Genomic DNA, 19,018 nt, shown 5'->3' on the forward strand with positions numbered 1-19,018 from the left:
TGAAATAGCCGGGGTGCCGCGTGGACGGGACGTCGAGACGTCACTCGGATTTTGGCTGCGGCTGAAACTGGCTGAAAGCTGCCAGGCGCTCTTAGCAGGCACTCGAACCGGAACAGCGCTGTTGAGCACGAGGTGACATTGCGCTTCTTTGATGATGCGCACGATCATTCAAAACAGTGTATAAAGCAAACATTGAGCAAGGAAATGCAACGAAAAACGAAAAGATTTGTGGGAGCCCATGCAACTCCGTGATCTGCCGAAGGCTAAAATGTGCTTGCTTCGCACTTTACTTAGCTACGTGCTCTGATCGCTAGGCGCGTATGAAATTGTACCAATTTTGAATACATGCAGAAGAGTGCTCACTTGAAAACATTGATAGAGTTGCAGAAGTTTGCGTCGAAAGTTTGAATGGAGCAGAGACAGATATAAAGGCAATAGCCGCGTTATACCGAGCATCTAATGGCAAGCGATCCGATAAGTTGCGTCACGTACGCACCCATGCTAATCCTTCAGCACTGACCCACCTCAGAAAATGCACAGTAAAGTCGAACTTGTCATTGCCACTATACGATAACTGGCACTTTCAGCTCCAGACACGAGATCGTGGCAATCGCGGAGCCCGCTTCATGATAAGCAGTTGTCGCAACGCACTTTTTCAGACAGGAGATAACGGACAGAGGAGAGCGTAAGATCCTGAACGAGAGCAACGTCACTGGGAGGGGGGGTCTCTCAAAGCGTCGAGCATGCGATCATGCAGCGAGTGAACGTTGACCATGCGGTCTCCATGACCGGCACATTGAAAGCCCAACAGGTCGTAGTCGTCGCTATACCGCCTGGCTATACCATGGAGGGCTCTTTAGCAGCGTCTATGGCGATATTGGATCAACCAGAAGAGGGCTCAAGCAGACACTTGGTACAGTCCTTCTGGGACCTCTACCGGGATGCCGACACGTGCAGTATGGAATGAATTCTTCATTTTCTGTCCGCAACACGGATTTTGCCTATGATTCCGCACTTGAGAGTCACGCCGTATCCTCACAGAGGCCGACTTCGTATCCAGTGAGGATATATAAGCGTGAGGAGGCACTGCTGCTCAGCAAGTTCCATGCCGTACTTGAATGAGGTCTTCAAGAGCTGATCAATTGCATCGAGATCATCGCTGGTTGGTGTTGAAAGGGGGTGGCAAATGCACAGCAGATACACCAAAGTAGAGAGACTTCTTGGCGGCTACGATGGGAAACGCACCAGAAAGCGGTTGCGGGAGGCTGAACAAGCGGAAAGCGACCTTGTCCGACTATGGAAATGCAACAACGTCCGCCGTATGCTTGTTAGGAAACATCGACATGACGCAACATCTACCGTGGGGCGCTGAAAAAATTGAAGTCATACGCCTGGATCACACAGGCTACAATCGGAGAACACGACGAGCCGCTGAGGATAAATCGTTCCAAATCGTTCCCGAAGAGCTTTTATGAGTTCATAACATATTTTCTGAGATACTCACAATTCTGACGGGCGTTACGCATAGCACGAGGACTGGATGGTGGACGGGTGATGAACGTTGAACACGAAGTTGCCACAAAAGCATAGAAAGTACGATCACGCGATATATCCCACGGTTTCATGTCATACTGTGTGCTCATTAGAAATAAATGCTCTACTCTTTGCCGCCGGTGATCCTCTTTCCCTTCCCTGACTGACGACACATTTCAAGAAACAATTCGCGTATCCGACGTGATTTGCTACTACTATGGCGCCTGAACGAGCCGCTTCAGAATCCAGTGAGGACGAGGCACCAGAGACGTTCTCATTCGGGTCTTCCAAAAAGGCTGCAAGAGAGGAGCAGAATGCTATTCAGCAATCCCAAGCGGCAGAAAATTTCAAGCAAAAAGAAAGAAACCGCGAGCGTGACCGTGTGTTGAAGGAGAGGGCAGAACATGCCAAAGCGGTCGCAGCGAGACAGAGGGCCCCGGCCAAGAAAAAGGGCAAGGCTCGAGCCGCGGTGGAAGAGAACGATGACGATGAGGACAGTCGTGGAAACGATGCACCTGATGATCTTGAAGCACGTATGGAGCGTGCTATGAAGGAGGCTGCAGAGGAAGCCGACGAAGACGGAGACGGGGAAGAGAATGATCTGGACGAACTTGAAGGGGATGGGGACATGGATGCGGACCTATCAAGCGTGGAGAACAGTGAGGCAAATGCAGAAGAAGGTGAAGGGGACGATGATGATGCCCAGGGATCAGAAGCAGACACAGAGGAGTCGGCAGGTTCGTCAGAAGAAGAGGATGGTCCGGAAGAGGAGAATGATATGGATAACGCACGAACGTCGCACCTCGTTGCGTCCACAAGCGACTATTTACCAGACCATCTTTTCAACGCCGCCTTCTCCAAGACGGCTGACAAGTCGACGAAACGTAGATTGGATGAAGAATCGGATACCGACCGTCCATCTAAGAGGAAGCGGAAACAAGCCAAACGGCAGGCTAAAGACATTGTTATCGGGTACGTCCATGCTACGCTGAGACACCTTGCATGCCCATTTATTCTTATGCTTGTTAGCTCCCGAACGATACGCACGCTTGCAAAAATATCTGTCACTCCCACAGGCGCTCCTCGCGTCGTCCTACCGCGAGCTAAGAGCAACAGATTCTTCAAGCGAAGTCTAAATATGAGCGGCAACGCTGCAAGCAGCAAAAAGAAGGGCTGGGAACGGAGAGGTGGTAAGAGCACGACCTATATTGCAGAATTTCTATTACATCTGACTCGTTCTCGCAGCCAATGTTGGTGTTATGAAACGTGACGGCCCAGCTGCAAGCTTTGTCAGAAGTCCATAATATTCCTGCGTCTCTTGCTGGCTTGACTTTATCGAGACCACGCTGCATGTATTGAATTTATTCTGCATACAAGCTTCGACTAACATCATGCGGCGTGACACCTCGGAATCCCACGGTTGGGAGGTAAAATTAATACACCCAGTACGCAGAGTGATACAATGGTTTCAGGCTCATGAGTGAATGGTACATCAAGATCGGAAAAATGATACAAGAAACAAATCGGAGAGACCAGCCTCCTTTCGGAAAAAGCGGAACACTTGAACGAGAACAATGATAGCAAGACGACGAGTCTGAAGGAGGTCGAGGTCCAACGTACTGGTGGAATCACAGAACGAAAGGCCTCCAAGAGCGAGCAAGGAAAGAGAGCACTAGAGAGCACAGCACGACAGATCGTACAACTGGTCGTCGGATTCGGAGCCTCAAGATCCCATAGGTCAGCTTGAGTGCTCGTTAGTGAACATGCAGCTAAATGGATAGCTGAGTCATGACAGCACGTAAAAGGTGTAGCAAAGAGACTGATGCGTTGGCGTGATACAGATGTGCAGTGTGAAAGCGGCGGCGGACAATCTAAGCAGGCGTGTCTGGCGTAGAGGTGACAAAACCGGAGATCGTGCCATATTGAGAACTATGGTCTTGATGGGAACACGTTTGAGAGGCGGCCACGGGGCCGCGGACGGTTTAGCCTGAGAGTCTTTGCGGGGCTGTGCGAGAACAGAGCACATCAGTCGCAGTTGTAGAGTACTCTCAAAAGGATGTACCTGTTCAGTCCATATCCAACGTTCTCCTTCTTGTGTATGGAACTGGACTTCCCTTTTGCATGTTTCTCGCTGTCTGGTGTTGTCTGATGAACACTCGGTGACACGTCATAGCGTTCAGGACTTGGAGATGCTGGCTTCCTCTCTAGTGATCTGGAGCTCGCGATCCTAGCATTAGAAATATCCGAGCGCTTGATGATCTTCAAGGGAGGCGTAGAGGGCGGAGTAGTGTCGGCTTGGCTATTAGTGTTTGCAGAGATTTCACGGAGCACAGTTTTCGCGGGTAACGCGACTGACGAATTGGTCAGACGGCCGCGCTTGGGACTAACTACAAGCCGCCTTGACTTCTCTGCAGACCTCGGGGTAACACGACTAGGAGATGGATAGGGCGATACTTTTGATGATGCGCGAGACCGACTGCGGCGAACGCTGAACGTGAATGGTAGGGATTTGTAGTGCTCTTGCGAATGCTTGAGCATTGCACGCATGCCTTCCCTTGTTGTGGGTGGTATGAAGGCTAAACATCATCGAGAGAGTATCAATGAGCATGCACAAGGGAGCCGAAACAGATGTTACTCACACCTAACAGCATTAATGGAGGATGCCGTATTCGGCCAAGTTTGCCTGCTCTCGACGATTGTCTCATGCGCCTCATTCTTGAGGGCATAATATTGGCGCAGCAATCTGACACCTTGTGGACCATCCACATCGTTTTCAATGGGCTCAGCATTCTGGTCTGCTACGGCCTCATCGTCATCTTGAGCGGATGAGGCAGATGGTGACTGTTTCGATGTAGAACCAGAACTGTATGACTCCTCTAGGATTGTCTCGTACACTGGGGATCGTGGCGGAGCAGACTGGGATTTTCGACGTCGATGCCAAGCAGCCAGAGCCCTGGCACGAGCCTGACGAAACACTGCAGCACTGTTCACGCCCTGCATCTCGGATGGCTGAGCCCTCGATGGTCCACTGCTGGATTCCGCGATAATTTGGTCAGGAGAGCTGCTTGGAATCACGGAAGTGAATTGTTGGGAATTCAATTGGACAGAAATGGGGATCGTCAATACCGTAGATGGCGCAGTGTGGGTTTCGTCAGTGAGGAGCCCCTGTTGCGGCGGCAACTCTTCTTGCGAGCATGTCGCAGACTCTGGAACTGTATTCGAAGCGATCACATCATTGCCTTCAGCGAACTGGTTCACAGCAGCGTCTTCTGCATAGGCAGGTGTCTGTGTTGAATTACCTTCTCCAATGCTATCATCTACTTGCGGAAGTTGCTTGGTTCTCAAAGTTGCGCAAGGGGAGGCGTCCAATGTCGAATGGATGGACCGGCGGCGAACACGACTTCCATCCAACATCTACTCAAGCATGAGTAACAGCACGAGATATACACAGAACGAAATGCTTACGGTGATCAAGGTGTCGTCATCGTCTTGCGAGTCATGCGAACTCGTCTCGCTCATAACAGACACTGGGCGGAATTGCTGAATAGAGAGCTGCCTATCTTGTTGTGTACCGCCGGATCCAAAGACGGAGTCTAGAGACGCAGAAGTCAGACTGTCTCTATTTCCGGAGGGCCTTTCGTGCAGAGAAGGTTGCCCGCCCTCTATGGACGAGTCCCACGAGGGCCGTCGACTTGGTACATTCCTAGGGGAAGCGGCAGGCAATGCAAGTGGCATACGACCTTCTTCGTTAAACATCTTGTCGCCTAGACCAGGTCGTTCAGGGCGCAGTGATATCTCGCTCCAAGGTGAGTCGAACGATCGCTGCCGGCTATGACTAGCCCAAGCGGCACGACCATCACCTGCACCATGTGAAGCATCAGGGTGAGCTACGGAACCCATGCTCGCAGTAGGTTGATCTTCTCGAGGCTCGACAACACCAACATGAGTGGGTCGAAGTTCTACGCTCGAGGCGTCGCTGTCGGACCTCTGATGATGGTTCCTATACATGAACGAGAATGTATCATGCACTGACGTCGGTATCGACGTCGTATCAATCGGTGATGCCCTGAGCAGGTTATGCCATGAAGGCTCAGCCGGTGAAAGGGAGTTGATTGAGGATATCAATGTTGCACTAAGCACGGTCTCATCAGGACCATTCGGGCGCCTCATTATGGCTCCAGGGGGAGAATAGATAGAAGACAGATGGTCAACGGGGAACGACAGACCTCGCCCGACCTCCTCGAAAGTCTCAGAATCCATAGAGCTTAGATGCGACTCGCGACGGGAGTCATCCGCCTCACTGCCAGTGAAGGACGTATGATACGCAGCATGACTGGAGCTATTGGATTGAATGCGTTGGAGAGAGAAGACAGGCTGGCTATTCGATGTGTCGATGGCTCCTGATTCGGGCTGAAGACTGGTTTCTTCTGTGCTGGAAGGACTGGAGATCAAGCTCGAGCCGTGTACCTGCGGGACAATGGGAGGTATGATATCTGACAGTGTCATGGGCCTTGTGGACGTTGCCTGTTCTGGATCAGAACCCAGCGGCCTGCCACCGAACTTGAAACTCCTGTTCAATTGTCCTCCAGATGGTTGTGGGTGAATGATTCCTGTCCTATTCGGCATAGAGTACACTCGGCATTCATCTTCGCTATCATCCTGAGGGCTTTGTGAAAAATCCTCCGATATGAACGAATTCCGATACCCAGACATGCTCGAATCGCCGTGGAGGGCGGTCTCGTCCGAAGGCGCATCTTCACGAGAAGAATTCGCCCACGTCGGCAAAGTGGGATCGGTAGTGAAGAAAGGCGGGGACAACATTGCAGCGTCCAGACTGAGAGGTTCGTTAAGCCCGAAGTCAAGCTCAATCCTCGGCGGAGAATTGAACACCCTGTCCAGTTCCGCCACAAAGCTGCGCTGGTCGCCCGATGCGTTCAGTCTGCGTCTCTCCCCGATGAAGCCAAACGACTGATTAGTGTGGTCCTCCGAGTAATCACTAGTCGCTGGCATATCCTCTTGGTCGTACAGGCTGATGGCGGGTATAGGCGGGAGGATAGGAGTAGCAGAGCCTGGTATAGTGCCTGTGCCATCCTTTAGAGCCGTGAAGGAAGAAGCTGAAGAGGAGGACGAGGATGAACAGAGTGTATCGCTCAAGCGGTGAATGCCAAGATCATCTGAGAAAACGGAAAGTAGTGCGTGCAAGTCGCGCAGAATGTCCGCATTGGGATCGGGGCGCTCCATGGATGGCCCAGCTGGCCTGAATACCTCCGCAACATCATCTTTTGACTCTTGTCCGGTCGTTGAGGTTTGCTTGCCCTTGTCAAGGGAAGTGCTTGACACAGAAGGCCGTGTCCAGGTATTCCCAGCAGGTGCCTTGAAGACGGGAACAGGAGATGAAGCAGCCTCATGGCCTATGGGAACATCACTCGTCAAGCCATCTATGGATCCTCTCGCTCCAAACGCAGCCGACGATGACGCGCCAGCCATCGAGTTAGACTTCGCCTTTGATATCCGTAACGGCTTGAAGACAAACGGAGAGCCAAGGTCAGGAGTCGGTAAAGGCTCGCTCTGGTGGGTAGGCTCAGGGGCCGCCATTACCCCAGCAGGGCCCTTCTCAGGTGGTGGCTCCCATTCTTGTTCGGACACAAGGGTGCGCGCGATATCCACGCTCCGAACGTACTGGAAGGACTTAGCCTTCCCACGTAACGGTAGGGACAAATGGCGTGTACCAGCTAAGCTGTGCTTTGAATTGCCCTTACGATTCGTATCCTTCTCCTGAGATACATTCGCCTGTTCGTCATGCGAAGCGGGTGAGAGCCTCGTACGTGAAAGGTGGGCTCCCGGTGCAACCTCCAGATCGAGCCTGTCGATCAGCGAGGCGAGATCTTCGGTAGCAGCGTCCAGTACGGACATGGTCGTTGAATCTGTTTAAAGTTGAGTAACTCACTCTGCAAGAATGTGATAGAAGAGAGCACATACCATCTGAATCGGCTGGTCGCACAGGCCTCTCTCTACTGGACATCGGGTCGGAAATGGATCGCCGCCTCCTGCGCGCAGTAGAACTTTCCGTAGGAGAATTTTCGGCCATCTCGTTGACGAGAGTGGTATGCTCGGAGGTGGATGCAGACAAGGGCAACGGCGAAGACTTTGGCAGCCGCGCCTCCGGAAAAATGTCGAGTATCGCCGCACGTCTCTTTGATTCAGCAGAGTTACGGCTCATACGAGAGCCGTCCAGTGCGCGGCTGCGTCGTTCCTTCCTCTGCATCTCCCTCGCGGAGCGCAGCCCCTCCTCATCCCAGCGGACTGAGACCGCGGTCCCAGAGGATACCGTGCGCTCCGAGAGCACCGATCCACCAGAGCGCGTTGATCCTGGTCGAAAGGAGAATCCGCTGGAAATGGATGTTGCACGATGGTGAGCGTTTGCGGCAGAACGGGCAGCACTAGAAGATGGGCGATTTGGTACTCGTATACGTTCGAGGAGGGATGAAGAGGATCTATTTCGGAGTGTTGTGAATTTGTAGCTTGAAGGGATGCCGAGACCCAAAATGCTCGATCTCTTCTTCCCTATCGTACTCGATGGCTGTTCCTCTACGCTTGATGCCTGGAGTACCTCTGGCACGGCGGGAGAGGTGACATCGTCTGGCGCTCCACGTATTCCGAAAACACTCTGCCCCTTCATCCTCCTCAGAGTCCTAGGAGGACATTCTTCAACGGATGGTGATCTGGGCAAATGCGTTATCTTCGGAGACGCAACGTGAGCTTCACTTCCGGGCAACTGCAAAATATTTTTTTTCCGCTCGTCCTCTTCATTGTTCGCTGCATTCTCCGCCTCTGACCTCTTGGTGTCATTCTCTGCGCTGCTTCTATGTTTGTCCTTCTTCCTCGATTCCTTCTTGCTCAATTTCCTCTTGGGCTCTGCTTCTTCTTTCTCTTTCCCCTTCGATTTGTCTTGCATGATTGCGCCCGCAGACCAACGTTTTCTGATCCCCCTCATGCTATCTTTAGCATCACTACCGACCTGCGCCCAGCTCGTGATACGCGCCAGTGATCGCACAGACTTCATCGCTCGGACTGCGAGGGAACCGGTAGGGGCGGTTGCGTCAGGTGCTGTGTTCTCACCTGACGTGTGGAATGATTCGTCATGTGAAACAGAAGGCGTCTGCACATGAGAAGCTTGCGACAATCCGACATCAGAGTCAAGGAGGTTGTTGCAACCCTGGGATCCGGGAGGTTTGGCTAGCTCAAAAGCTAGATATTTATATGCTCAGCGACAACGCGTGCAACAGGAGATGCTTTTATAACTCACTTCTTGATTTACGCTTCGCCTTGTCATTCTCTTTCTCCTGAACTTTGGCGCCTTCATGGCTATGACCAAAACTCCACCACTTGTCACTGTCCTCCTTCACTTTGGGTTTAGGTTTCGAAGGTCCATCCTTTTGTCCAGGTGGAGTGTTGGTGACATCACCGAGAGTATCCCAGCTGATGTTGTCCAATCCCCTGCGCGACTTCCGTTTCTTGACCACTACGACCTCCTCGAGGTCCGGGTCATCAGTATGGTCGACGTAGATATCAAAGCCTCCCCTGTCCGCGGACTGAGACGCGGACGCTCCGCTGACGCGACGGACAGCGCTGGAGAAGTCGTTCTTCAGCTTCTCCTTGGACTTGCTTCCTGTGCTCTGGAGTTTCGACTTCTTGGGTACAAGGTGCTTGCTTCTCGCCTCGGAGCGTGGAGCAATAGATGATGAAGATGATGGTGGTGTATGCTGCGTGGACATACTCGCATCCGACGCGTCGCCCGCACGATATGGAGTTGCGGACAGCAGACGGATAGATGGAATGTCTCGAGGGGGAGGCGGCGTGGCCGAATGGGCCTGAGAGGAAGAGGAGGACGATTCCGGAATAGATGAAGAGCGAGATGGCGTGTTTGGCATGCTCCTCGCTTGGTAACAGCAGGACATGACCTAGCTTTAGTATACAGCAGCTGGGAAAGTCGTGATGGCAGCAGTTACAAACATGAAGACATGAGAATACGCAAGTACTTGGTTTGGTCGTACAATTCGTCAAGATCGTCACTCGCTGCCGTAGTGTTTCTTCGGATGAAATAGTTAGATCTATCGTAACAAGTGAGAAGTGTGAGTCGATAGCGACGGCAGAGCCATACTCACCTTATAGCAATAAAGAATAAATCAGAAGCACAGAATTACACTATCTACTCCACACCCCACCCGAAGAGAAGAAAGAGGTCTCGGGTACACGTATATACAAGGCCGTCGGATGCGTCGACGGGGGGAAGAAGTGATAAGGGACGAGGTGTGGGAAATCGGCTATGATAGCAACGAGACCTCTTTTGGCGCTGTGAATGCTGTGCTTCTTTGAACCTCGGCCACAACAAGCTCAAGCAATGCGTTCTACGGGGTCACATGGCCGTGTCAGTGATTGAGCGCTCGTATGCCAGCTCGGAGGTGAAGGTCGCTATTCACTTGGCAATTATATGGACGCCAACTTGGTCAATTCATGCAGAGCAGAGTGTCCGGCGAACGCTCTGCAGAAGATCAATCTTACCTAATTATGGTAGCTTGTAAGTTAGCCGTCAAGAATTGAAGCGCCTCGGAGGAGATTGAGGACGGCGAGTGCGCAAGGTGTGCAGGAGCAACGAATCAACAATGAACAATCGGTGAGGGTGATTGAATGATTAGGCATGATGTCCAGCATTGAGATACTAATGTTTTCAATGAGAGAATTCCGTGGAAGTGGGTTGATGAAAGAGACGGGACATCTAAAGGAGAGGAAGCCCTTTATATATGCTGGAGACATCGATTTCTGGAAATTTGATAGATCTTCCTTAGGGCGGGGCATGAATGCATGACGTAGTGAGAGTCGAGGTCTACCGTCATCGAGAGTAGTTCCACCGGTAAAGGAAAGTCACTTGCCAAAAGCAGACTGGTGAATTGAGCCGCGTCGTGACGCACTTCACTGTTCCCTTGCAGGCCATAAGACCACACAATTGCTTGTATATTATCTTTGAACAAGCAAGATGTATGGTAGATTTGAATTATATCTTGTGCACAGCGATATCGATGGCTGGTCAAGCTCGTGGCTGTAGATGTCCAACGATCTGAATTATGTTGTTTCTGGCTTCAAGTAGCATGTAATACAGTCTCACGAGATTGCACACATATATCACAGTACGTACCGGTAGTAGTAATCCTGATGACATCGATAGCAATGCTACTACGACTCCACCAGAATCCGGTGAGCAGTGCAGCAGGAAAGCGAAGTGACTGCAGAGGGCAATTAGTATGAATATCGAGTCTAGCTATGTCAGCCGTACGACAACTGTTGACACATCTGACTTTCATAAACTTCATTCTTCTGCCCCTGCGGCATTCACTAAGAAGTATGTTGCTCCAACTAGTCTCAAGCCGTACTTGTCTCCAAATGCTATGGGATCCCAGCTCCGCCGTTCCTCCAATGTCGATTCATGCTCTGCAGCACCTTGTGGGATCGCCAGCGGTTCTGAAGATGCAGGCTCCTGGTAGAGTAAGAAGACTGTCCCAGAGCGCGGTCATCTAGTCAATAAACCATGCCTATCACTAGGAGCATTACTCACTGTATCTATGCTGTCCTGATCCGGGGCGAGGTCCTGGGGGCCGATATGGTGTCGTAGATGCCTTCGTCTTCAGGGCCTGGGGATCCGCCGTTGTGCTCGCAGAATGCGCAGGAGACTTCAAGCCCGTAAGCTTTCATCGCAATTCCCCCCATCAGCACACGCATGTTCATGGTCAACACCATATCCACGCACCACCCAGTGCCTGAAACACTTGAACTTCGGGTCCTTCCTCGACGGCGCATCCGGGTCGACCATCACCAAGGTGTATGTCGCTTCTTCTCCCACATCCTCTCCCGTGTTATCCGCCTTCTCAAACGGGAGGTTCATCGGCACGAAGCTGACTGCGGGCTCCTCTGTGGTATCTTCGACAGTGAGCTGGTTGCCGATCAGGACTTGCTGCTCGTTAGGGTATTCGACAGAAAGGAGCACAGATGGATTAAATGATTCCGGAAGCACATCCGGGATGATGTGGTCTCGTTTAAGTGCGGAGACAAGGGAAGAGAGTGGGTCCAGATGGTCCATGTTTGCGGTCAACGTTCAACGTTGCATCAATTGTAAGACTGGTCATATAACTGGAACCACGGTGGAGTGAAGAGTGAACTCCGCCGGCCCGGCGTTCCACCCTCTGAGGACCGACGGCGGGGTTAGGTCCACGGTAGGTTCCTGCTGTCGACCTCAGACCAAAACCAAAAATATTTCTTATGAAGATGCAGAGATTCGAAGAGGAGCATAAAAAAGAATGCATAACATGAGTACTGAAAATGCTGCTGACAGAGATCATGGCGATCGAAAGGTCGAGATGCTTTCTTTATGGTGATTTACTATGATCATCGTCATCAGTACTATGCACTCAGACCAGGAGCACATGGGTGCATGAAATCCGTGATGCTGATGCCCCACGAAGAAACGTCAGCGATAACCAAGGCAGAGAACAACGCCGGACTAATGGGACAGGGGAATAGCGGCAGCAAGCGATACTAATCTATCTGCGTACCCGCCCTCCTCATGTGATCACAAAGGAACAACCGAGTTGCTTTCCAGTGGCATTATGTCCCGGCAGCGTTGAATGTGAGCAAATCAGCAGCAAGAAGTTGGTCGAGGCGATGATTACACACATCGGACAGACCAACCATTTGAGGAGTGGTGATGTTGTATGCAATTTGCTCAAATCTCGACAATGAGGGTCCCCTCGCGCATGTATACTTCACGCTTTTTCATTCGTACGGCCACTTGCTCTCTGCACTGCTTACTGCTCGATGCGCGGGTATACCATACACGGACAAGCAATGGAGGCTATCTCGAGCAACTCCCCTTTCCTTCAATTGTCTGGAATCTTCACATGAACGCCGCCCGACATCGCTTCGTACTTCGCGTCTGTGTACGGAGGGTACCGGTTCGCCATGTGTGGCTCGCCACTGCGGAATAGCATGTCGCACGTGAGAATGCAGCATGAGGACCGCGAAGCATGGGACATACGCGTTTGGAATGTGCACGAAGCCGCGCAGGTGCGTGAAGGTGTCGAAGCTTGCTTTGCCGTACCAGGAGCCATCTGTTGGAGGAAGTACACAGGATGTGGGGCTTCAGATCATTTACGAGGAGCTGACTTACATCCTGAATCACCCTGCCCACCGAACGGCATCTCGTAGACTGATAGATCAGATTCGATAGTCAACAGGGTCGTAATCATTATTTCACTGGAGACACGCACCAGCTAGATGACTGACGGTGTCGTTGATGACAAGAGCACCGCTCCTCGTGCTTTCCAGAACTGATTCGCGAGAATATGAGATGTTTCCTACAGAAGCAATCGACGCAACGGCTTACGCTTCTCTTCCGTGTCCTTACTGTTCGTAAAGGTATATAGTGTCAAAGGCGTTGGTCTACCTCTCTTATCAGCTCACCGCGCCCATTTTCAGTAGATCACCTACGCACTGTCCATTTATCAACCGAATCGCCCCATCCAGGTCTTCCACCACAATGATGGGCAAAATTGGTCCAAAGAGTTCGCTTCGCCACACGAAGTCAATACCCAATCGCGAGCGTCATCGAGAAGGAAGCCAACGAAACAACACGCACTCCTCCATCAGCGCATCGTCTAGCGTGACGTTGTTGACGATGGTCGGGGCGATCCTCCGATCGCCGTCGTAGTACCCGCCAATCACGATATCGCCCTTCGTGCGCTCCAAGAGCGACTTGAGGCGCGCGTGGTGTGTGGGGTTGACGATCTTGCCCCACTGTGCGTCTTTGTGAAAAGGTCCATTGGGCCAGAATATGTTGTACATCTTGAGGAGCGCTGCGATGAACGCATCTTGTTTGGATCGAGGAACGTAGACGTGGTCTGGAGAGACGCATAGCTAAAGGGTGTCCAGAATCAGACAGAGGTTCAAACACGGTACGACGTAAAAAAGATTACCTGTCCAGAGTTCTGCAACTTGCCCCAAAGGACACGCTTCGCGGCCAGTTCAAGATCGGCATCTTCAGCGATGACCACGGGCGACTTGCCCCCGAGCTCCAGCGTCACAGGAGTGGCGTACTTCGCGGCGGCTGCGGCAACGATGCGCCCGGTCTTGCCACTGCCGGTAAACAGTATGTGGTCCCATCTCGAACTGAGCAGGTGGGTCGTCTCCGGGATGGCTCCGTTCACGAAGACGTAGGCGTTTGGGTCGAGATACTGGGGAAAGAGATCGGCGAGCAATTGTGCGACCGTTGGCGCAAGCTCCGATCCTTTCACCACGCAAGGACACCCGGCGGCGAGTGCACCGACCAGAGGGCCGAGCGTGAGGATATACGGGTAGTTCCAAGGTCTACGATGGTCAGTTCGTAAGACGTATCGCAATGCGCGCGCGAAGAGTCAGCGCACCCAATGATAAGCACCACGCCCTTCGGCGCCTTGTACGTAGTCGGGTTCCAATGACTGCGCCAGGCCTCTCCCTGGACCTCCTCTGGTTTCGCCCACTCTTCGAGGTGCTCCGCGGCGTACAGGCACTGCGCGATGACCGAACCGAGCTCAGATACCATCGTTTCCTGCCTCGGCTTGGCGAGGTCCTCGAAGACCGCGTCCTGCAGTGCAGGCACATTGTCCTGAACGAGACGGGCGAGCTGCAGAAGCTGCCGGCGGCGATAGGCTAGAGGTCGAGTCGTCCCTGCCTGGAACGTCTTCCGCAGCCTTGCATAGATCTGTAGGATCGATCGTGAGTCGATCTGCATGCGAGACCCACCGACGTTTGATTCATGAACGGACCTCATCAAGTTCCTCGAGCGTGTGGTGTCGCAAGGACGCAGAGCCGTTCAACGTCGCCATCCTGATGTCCCTGCTGAAAAGCCTGAGAGATCCTAGATAGCCAAGCTGCGCCCGCCGCCGTCAGTTATAAGCATTCCGAACGCTGGGAATTCCGGATGGGACAACCATATCGCTGAGATGCCAACCACATGCCAACCAATACAAGCGCGCCTGGACTCGAGATTCTTGCGCGTGGATGGAAGACGTGCACGCAAAATAGATTGTCACTCCGTGCTTCTGAGACCGAATGCCGCCGTTTTTACGGGTCTTCTGCCTCTTCAAAGCCGCTGCACTCAGGGAGGGTATTCAAATGCCAGACAGGTAGCAGTCTGCGAGTGAGTTGTGGCAAGCCAAGAGGTTTAGCATCATGTGGGAAGCCATGTGTTGAGGGATTGATTGGAAAAATACGAACCATAGCCGAACAGAGCTGGACATCCCAGATAGCATTCAGACGACTAGACTTTTGCCCGTAGGACTGCGGGCTACCATCCGAAGTGCATCAATTCTACCATTGCATGCCATTGTTAATCATAGTATATATATTAATCTACCCACTCCAGGGTTGAGGCCGGCTAGCTCAGTTGGTTAGAGCGTGGTGCTAATAACGCCAAGGTCGTCGGTTCGATCCCGGCGTTGGCCACACTTTTTGTATTCCAATCATGGTCCTAGTGTTCATCGCCTGCGAGGACCTGCATCGTCGCCGTTGATTGCACTGTGGCCACAGCCATTTATCGTGATGTAACGCTGATGTGTTAGTTCTCTGCCTTCAAAAAATAGAACTTGAATATTTTCTGAAAGCGAATTAGGACCATTAGGCATAATTCACGATGAGAAATGCGCACGCGTTCGACTGCTGCCAGCTAGTTTGCAAGGTCAACATAGTACAAGTGGCATGCTCCCCACATCGTATTCAACTCAGCATGCGCTGTATGGAACGTCCCAGAGCTATCCCTCTCTAAACTTCGGCGACATCTCTGGCGGGTTGTTCGGCAGCCAGCCGTTCTCGTCTCAGTCTTCCCTGCAGAGTTATCAAACGGGCATTTCAGGTCATGATTCCAGTTCTCCAGAAGTTTTCAAGCAGAGCATCCAACCCGTTCTCGGGGAATTGGCTAGGGTGCAGAACCTGGCGCGCAGTGCTCTAGCGGGAATGTGAGCGGCTTTGAACTGTGCATGTGAAGGATGCATTTAATATATCGTAGCGAGCATGCGTACCACCCGGGGACGAACCCGATGCAGACGGCGTGTAAGCGTGATGTCTACGTTATCGGAGGTGTAGATTGATATCCTGGACGCTTCCGTAGCGGACATGACAGCTCTCTACCAGGCTCTGCAGGGACTGTCAGAGATCCTCAGACAGTCGGGCGTCGGAGCGCTACCGGTGCAGCCTCCGGACTTGAGTAATCCGCCGAAAGAGCAGCAGCTGATGGTGGATACGACGAAGGCAATCGAGGCACTGTTCCAGCGCCAGAAGCGACTGCAGGACAGCGCTGCAGTGGTGGTGAGCTTGTTAGGTACGGATCATGCGGCGAGGAGAGCGGTAAGAGAGTAGGCTGAGGTACGCTATCGAATTCTATCGTGTTCTAGCGACGTTGACTAGATTGTTGTGGGTGCTCGCCTGGTTATTCAAAGGTCAATTTTGTGTGAATGCGAACTTGGACGGTATGTCGGTGGATACAGTGTATGATATCGAATTGTAGCTACTAATGACTTAGGTACGGAGCTTCCTCCCATGTTACGGTTGAATGGAACGATTTTGCTTTCTATAACGATTGCGACCGTCGGGACGGTGTTAGTGCTCGTCCGTATGCGCTGCTTGTAGCTCCGATTCCGAGGTCGATTGCACTGTTATGTGCAACGACAGATGGTCTGATCGGCTTGGACTCAGGTTCATTCGTCCTTTGAATCAATCTTAGCTTTGCACCCAAGACTCAGCCTTCCCCGGAAGTTGGACGCTACCATGGGCCATTGATCGAGATGCGTTGACTGCTCCTGAACATGATATCAACAAGCCACGGTGGGACTTTTCTATCACGACGTCGCACTCGTGCTTCTGGGATGCCAAGCTCATAACGACGTCTCGCAGTACGCTAGGCAATTTGAAGTCACTCCGATCGACTACAGTGGTCCGCGGCGTCGTTTAATAGTTGGCCAAGTGTCGCTTACAGCTAACGGGTCTTGTGCACAATCAAGGCGGAGGCTGACAACCGGGCGATTTACCCTGCCGTACGTTCTTCCATGAACGCACTACGACGGACTGCCAAGAGCGCTTTTAGCAAGCTGTCATGAGTGATCCGCCCATTTATTTCTCAGGGAGATTCCTGACAAGTTCACCATCAGGAATCGCATCTCAAGCACATCCTTTCTTGAAAACCCCTTTCTTGATTGTTCACCATTCGTGCTCCTGTTCGAGCATGCACAAGCAGGATAGGAAGGTAACGCTCAATCTTGTGTAGAAGAAAAATGATAGCAACTTCCGAGAATCACATCCATATTGTACATCATTAGTCGCCTGCCGGAAGATCTGCACAGGGCATGGGGCCACTAAGCTATGCCTCCATCAACGGAAATTTTTTACCCTGTTTCAATTCGGAGTGCGTAGCCTACGTACTCCTACTCTCCCGGCATCGAGACAGGCTCCACCCGGCATCTCCGCGCCCGCGTACTCCCCGTTGCAACTCGTTCCATACAAGGCTGACGAGCCTCCAGCTCGTTCAGCTCGTCCAGTTCAGCTAGTTCGACCAGCCAGTCCAGCTGGACCGTCGCGCACGCAGACGTCGACGCGACATCCTCTGCGGCTTGTTCCTTATCCGAATCAATATGCCGAGATGAAGTTCAAGAAAAGGGTGATACAGGGGGGAAGCCAGTTGCGTCGGGCGCGTCTTCGATTCGTCCCGATGCACGAGCGGAGCAAGCCCGCGGCCATGGCGGTGCTGTTGTTTCGCCTGCGCCGACGGGTTGGTCCTCCAGCGTCAACGAACCCTCCATCTGATGCGCATCGCAAACACGCTGTTGATAGCGAATCTCGTCCGCCATGTTCCGCCTTGCGCGACGGCCGCGGAACTGCTCTCTGTGCCAAGTCAGTTCCTGCTTATGGCGTTATCAGGCGGCCCTTGAGAGAAATTGAGAGAAAGTTCAGTCGAGTCTGATGCCTCAGAAAAGGAGGAACGTATGGATGTTGACGAGTTCTCGCATATGCGCTGGCTTGAAGAGCTGTAGGTCATTGTTACGAGCTGGACTAAATGTTCATTGAGGAGGTTTTGTCGTGACGACGAATGAGGCGAGGTATAATATGTTGTTTATATGTTGATCATCTGTGTATCTCTCTTTGCTATGAGAAATCTTTTACTTTACACGTCTGAGCTATCAGTGATGGTTATATCTGGAGAATGGCTATAGCGGGTATGTGTTATGTATGAGGGTATGGATAGTGCAATGAGTATGCGAGCACGGCTTCGTGGTGGTATGTGAGAACATTAAGGCTGGGGTAGCCAGCTACTGTAAAGGTAAATAATGCGATAATGTAGGAGTTCGACCGCTACTTATGTGAGTGAGCTGTGTACAACAACAATGGAAGACTGCTTGTGGAGTACAATGGGGGTATACTTTGTTATGTTTACGAATAAGGATATATGCGTGAATTCAGTGAACCGTCTATTTGAACGCAGGCATGCAGATTGATACCACGGTCAGAAGCGCCAAAAGACATATACTGCGCATGCCAAATCAGTCGGCGCAAGATCGTGAATGACCAGAAATGAGACACCTACCGCCAATTGTAAATCCGCCAACCACGTCATCTTTGACAACAGTGTATATCACGGAGGATATGAGAGAGAAAACGATGATGACCCCGAAAGCCGCACAATAAAACCATGCGGCTTTATACCGCTCGACGTACTCGATGCCGTGGCGCTCGTCCATGGTAAGAGCTAATATAAACTCATGGCGACCTTTCGATCCGTCCGGGTGATCGAGGTAATATTGCATTCGCTGAAAGCAACGCTCGCTCGTCGCGCTTTGGTTCACATGCTCCGGATAGACAATGTCATCCTGTGCCTGTGTGTGAGTACACGAGTATGAGCTTCCATTCAATATCAATAGCGTGGGTCATGTCTACTGACCCACACCTTTACAATGGTCCTAGATGTAACGTGTTAGCGTCGCACTTACACCATGGGCTGGCTGCAGCTTACCTGATACAACACCAACTGAGCCAACCGCGCCTCTTGCGATACGTTTTCTTGAGTTCCCTCAGAAGCGTTTCGTCATCCCACTCAGGTTTGATAACTAGGATAGCTCGTTTGATCCCAACGAACGTCTGCAGTCTGAACTCGGTCGACTCCGGCAGCCGGCTTCCATTCGGGTAAGCCATGACTTGTGGGTCGTGACGTCCTAACCATCAGCCCGGTGGCAGCGGTGCGTGATTCACAGGGTGCGCTCCGACATTAGAGTCGGATGGCAGGCGACGAGTCTGTGCATAAGCCTGCACTCCTCCAGCGTACGTTCTCAGGATAAGCAATGAATTGCAGCAAACACTGACGGGCGTAATAGAGCATGATGGATGAAATATCTTGGGTTGCAGATGCCACAGCACG

At 52.0% G+C, this 19,018-nt stretch overlaps 6 protein-coding genes and 1 non-coding gene across 7 annotated transcripts; 3 read left to right on the forward strand and 4 right to left on the reverse strand.

Moving 5' to 3' along the window:
- Positions 1-1,670: 1,670 nt before the first annotated feature.
- On the forward strand, positions 1,671-3,258 carry LAESUDRAFT_749920 (uncharacterized protein). Its single transcript, XM_040911586.1, has 3 exons — positions 1,671-2,505; positions 2,563-2,723; positions 2,779-3,258. The coding sequence occupies exons 1-3, from the start codon at positions 1,751-1,753 to the stop codon at positions 2,835-2,837; spliced, it is 975 nt and encodes a 324-aa protein (XP_040764455.1). The 5' UTR covers positions 1,671-1,750; the 3' UTR covers positions 2,838-3,258.
- On the reverse strand, positions 3,195-9,646 carry LAESUDRAFT_149730 (uncharacterized protein). The gene is made up of 6 exons (XM_040901359.1): positions 8,840-9,646; positions 7,513-8,781; positions 4,999-7,457; positions 4,173-4,947; positions 3,596-4,109; positions 3,195-3,538 (listed from the first exon to the last, which is right to left on the reverse strand). Exons 1-6 carry the CDS (start codon positions 9,489-9,491, stop codon positions 3,463-3,465), a joined length of 5,745 nt encoding a protein of 1,914 aa, XP_040764456.1. The 5' UTR covers positions 9,492-9,646; the 3' UTR covers positions 3,195-3,462.
- A 994-nt stretch (positions 9,647-10,640) lies between these two features.
- On the reverse strand, positions 10,641-11,817 carry LAESUDRAFT_679240 (PEBP-like protein). Its single transcript, XM_040905697.1, has 3 exons — positions 11,336-11,817; positions 11,144-11,273; positions 10,641-11,082 (listed from the first exon to the last, which is right to left on the reverse strand). Exons 1-3 carry the CDS (start codon positions 11,663-11,665, stop codon positions 10,898-10,900), a joined length of 645 nt encoding a protein of 214 aa, XP_040764457.1. The 5' UTR covers positions 11,666-11,817; the 3' UTR covers positions 10,641-10,897.
- Positions 11,818-12,367: 550 nt separating this feature from the next.
- Positions 12,368-14,831, reverse strand: LAESUDRAFT_725812 (aldehyde dehydrogenase). Its single transcript, XM_040908894.1, has 10 exons — positions 14,385-14,831; positions 14,004-14,320; positions 13,557-13,947; positions 13,220-13,497; positions 13,076-13,150; positions 12,968-13,023; positions 12,852-12,911; positions 12,752-12,790; positions 12,620-12,692; positions 12,368-12,558 (listed from the first exon to the last, which is right to left on the reverse strand). Exons 1-10 carry the CDS (start codon positions 14,442-14,444, stop codon positions 12,462-12,464), a joined length of 1,446 nt encoding a protein of 481 aa, XP_040764458.1. The 5' UTR covers positions 14,445-14,831; the 3' UTR covers positions 12,368-12,461.
- A 158-nt stretch (positions 14,832-14,989) lies between these two features.
- On the forward strand, positions 14,990-15,063 carry LAESUDRAFT_t47. Its single transcript has one exon. It is a non-coding gene; the product is annotated as a tRNA-Ile (tRNA).
- A 202-nt stretch (positions 15,064-15,265) lies between these two features.
- LAESUDRAFT_725815 (uncharacterized protein) lies at positions 15,266-16,172 on the forward strand. Its single transcript, XM_040908895.1, has 4 exons — positions 15,266-15,572; positions 15,623-15,666; positions 15,725-15,978; positions 16,053-16,172. Exons 1-3 carry the CDS (start codon positions 15,316-15,318, stop codon positions 15,970-15,972), a joined length of 549 nt encoding a protein of 182 aa, XP_040764459.1. The 5' UTR covers positions 15,266-15,315; the 3' UTR covers positions 15,973-15,978; positions 16,053-16,172.
- A 1,606-nt stretch (positions 16,173-17,778) lies between these two features.
- LAESUDRAFT_812670 (uncharacterized protein) lies at positions 17,779-19,005 on the reverse strand. Its single transcript, XM_040914429.1, has 4 exons — positions 18,617-19,005; positions 18,545-18,563; positions 18,191-18,479; positions 17,779-18,132 (listed from the first exon to the last, which is right to left on the reverse strand). Exons 1-4 carry the CDS (start codon positions 18,793-18,795, stop codon positions 18,110-18,112), a joined length of 510 nt encoding a protein of 169 aa, XP_040764460.1. The 5' UTR covers positions 18,796-19,005; the 3' UTR covers positions 17,779-18,109.
- Between the last annotated feature and the right edge of the window lie 13 nt (positions 19,006-19,018).

Source organism: Laetiporus sulphureus (genome assembly GCF_001632365.1).
Source record: "Laetiporus sulphureus 93-53 unplaced genomic scaffold LAESUscaffold_19, whole genome shotgun sequence".
In the NCBI taxonomy this organism is placed as follows: domain Eukaryota; kingdom Fungi; phylum Basidiomycota; class Agaricomycetes; order Polyporales; family Laetiporaceae; genus Laetiporus; species Laetiporus sulphureus.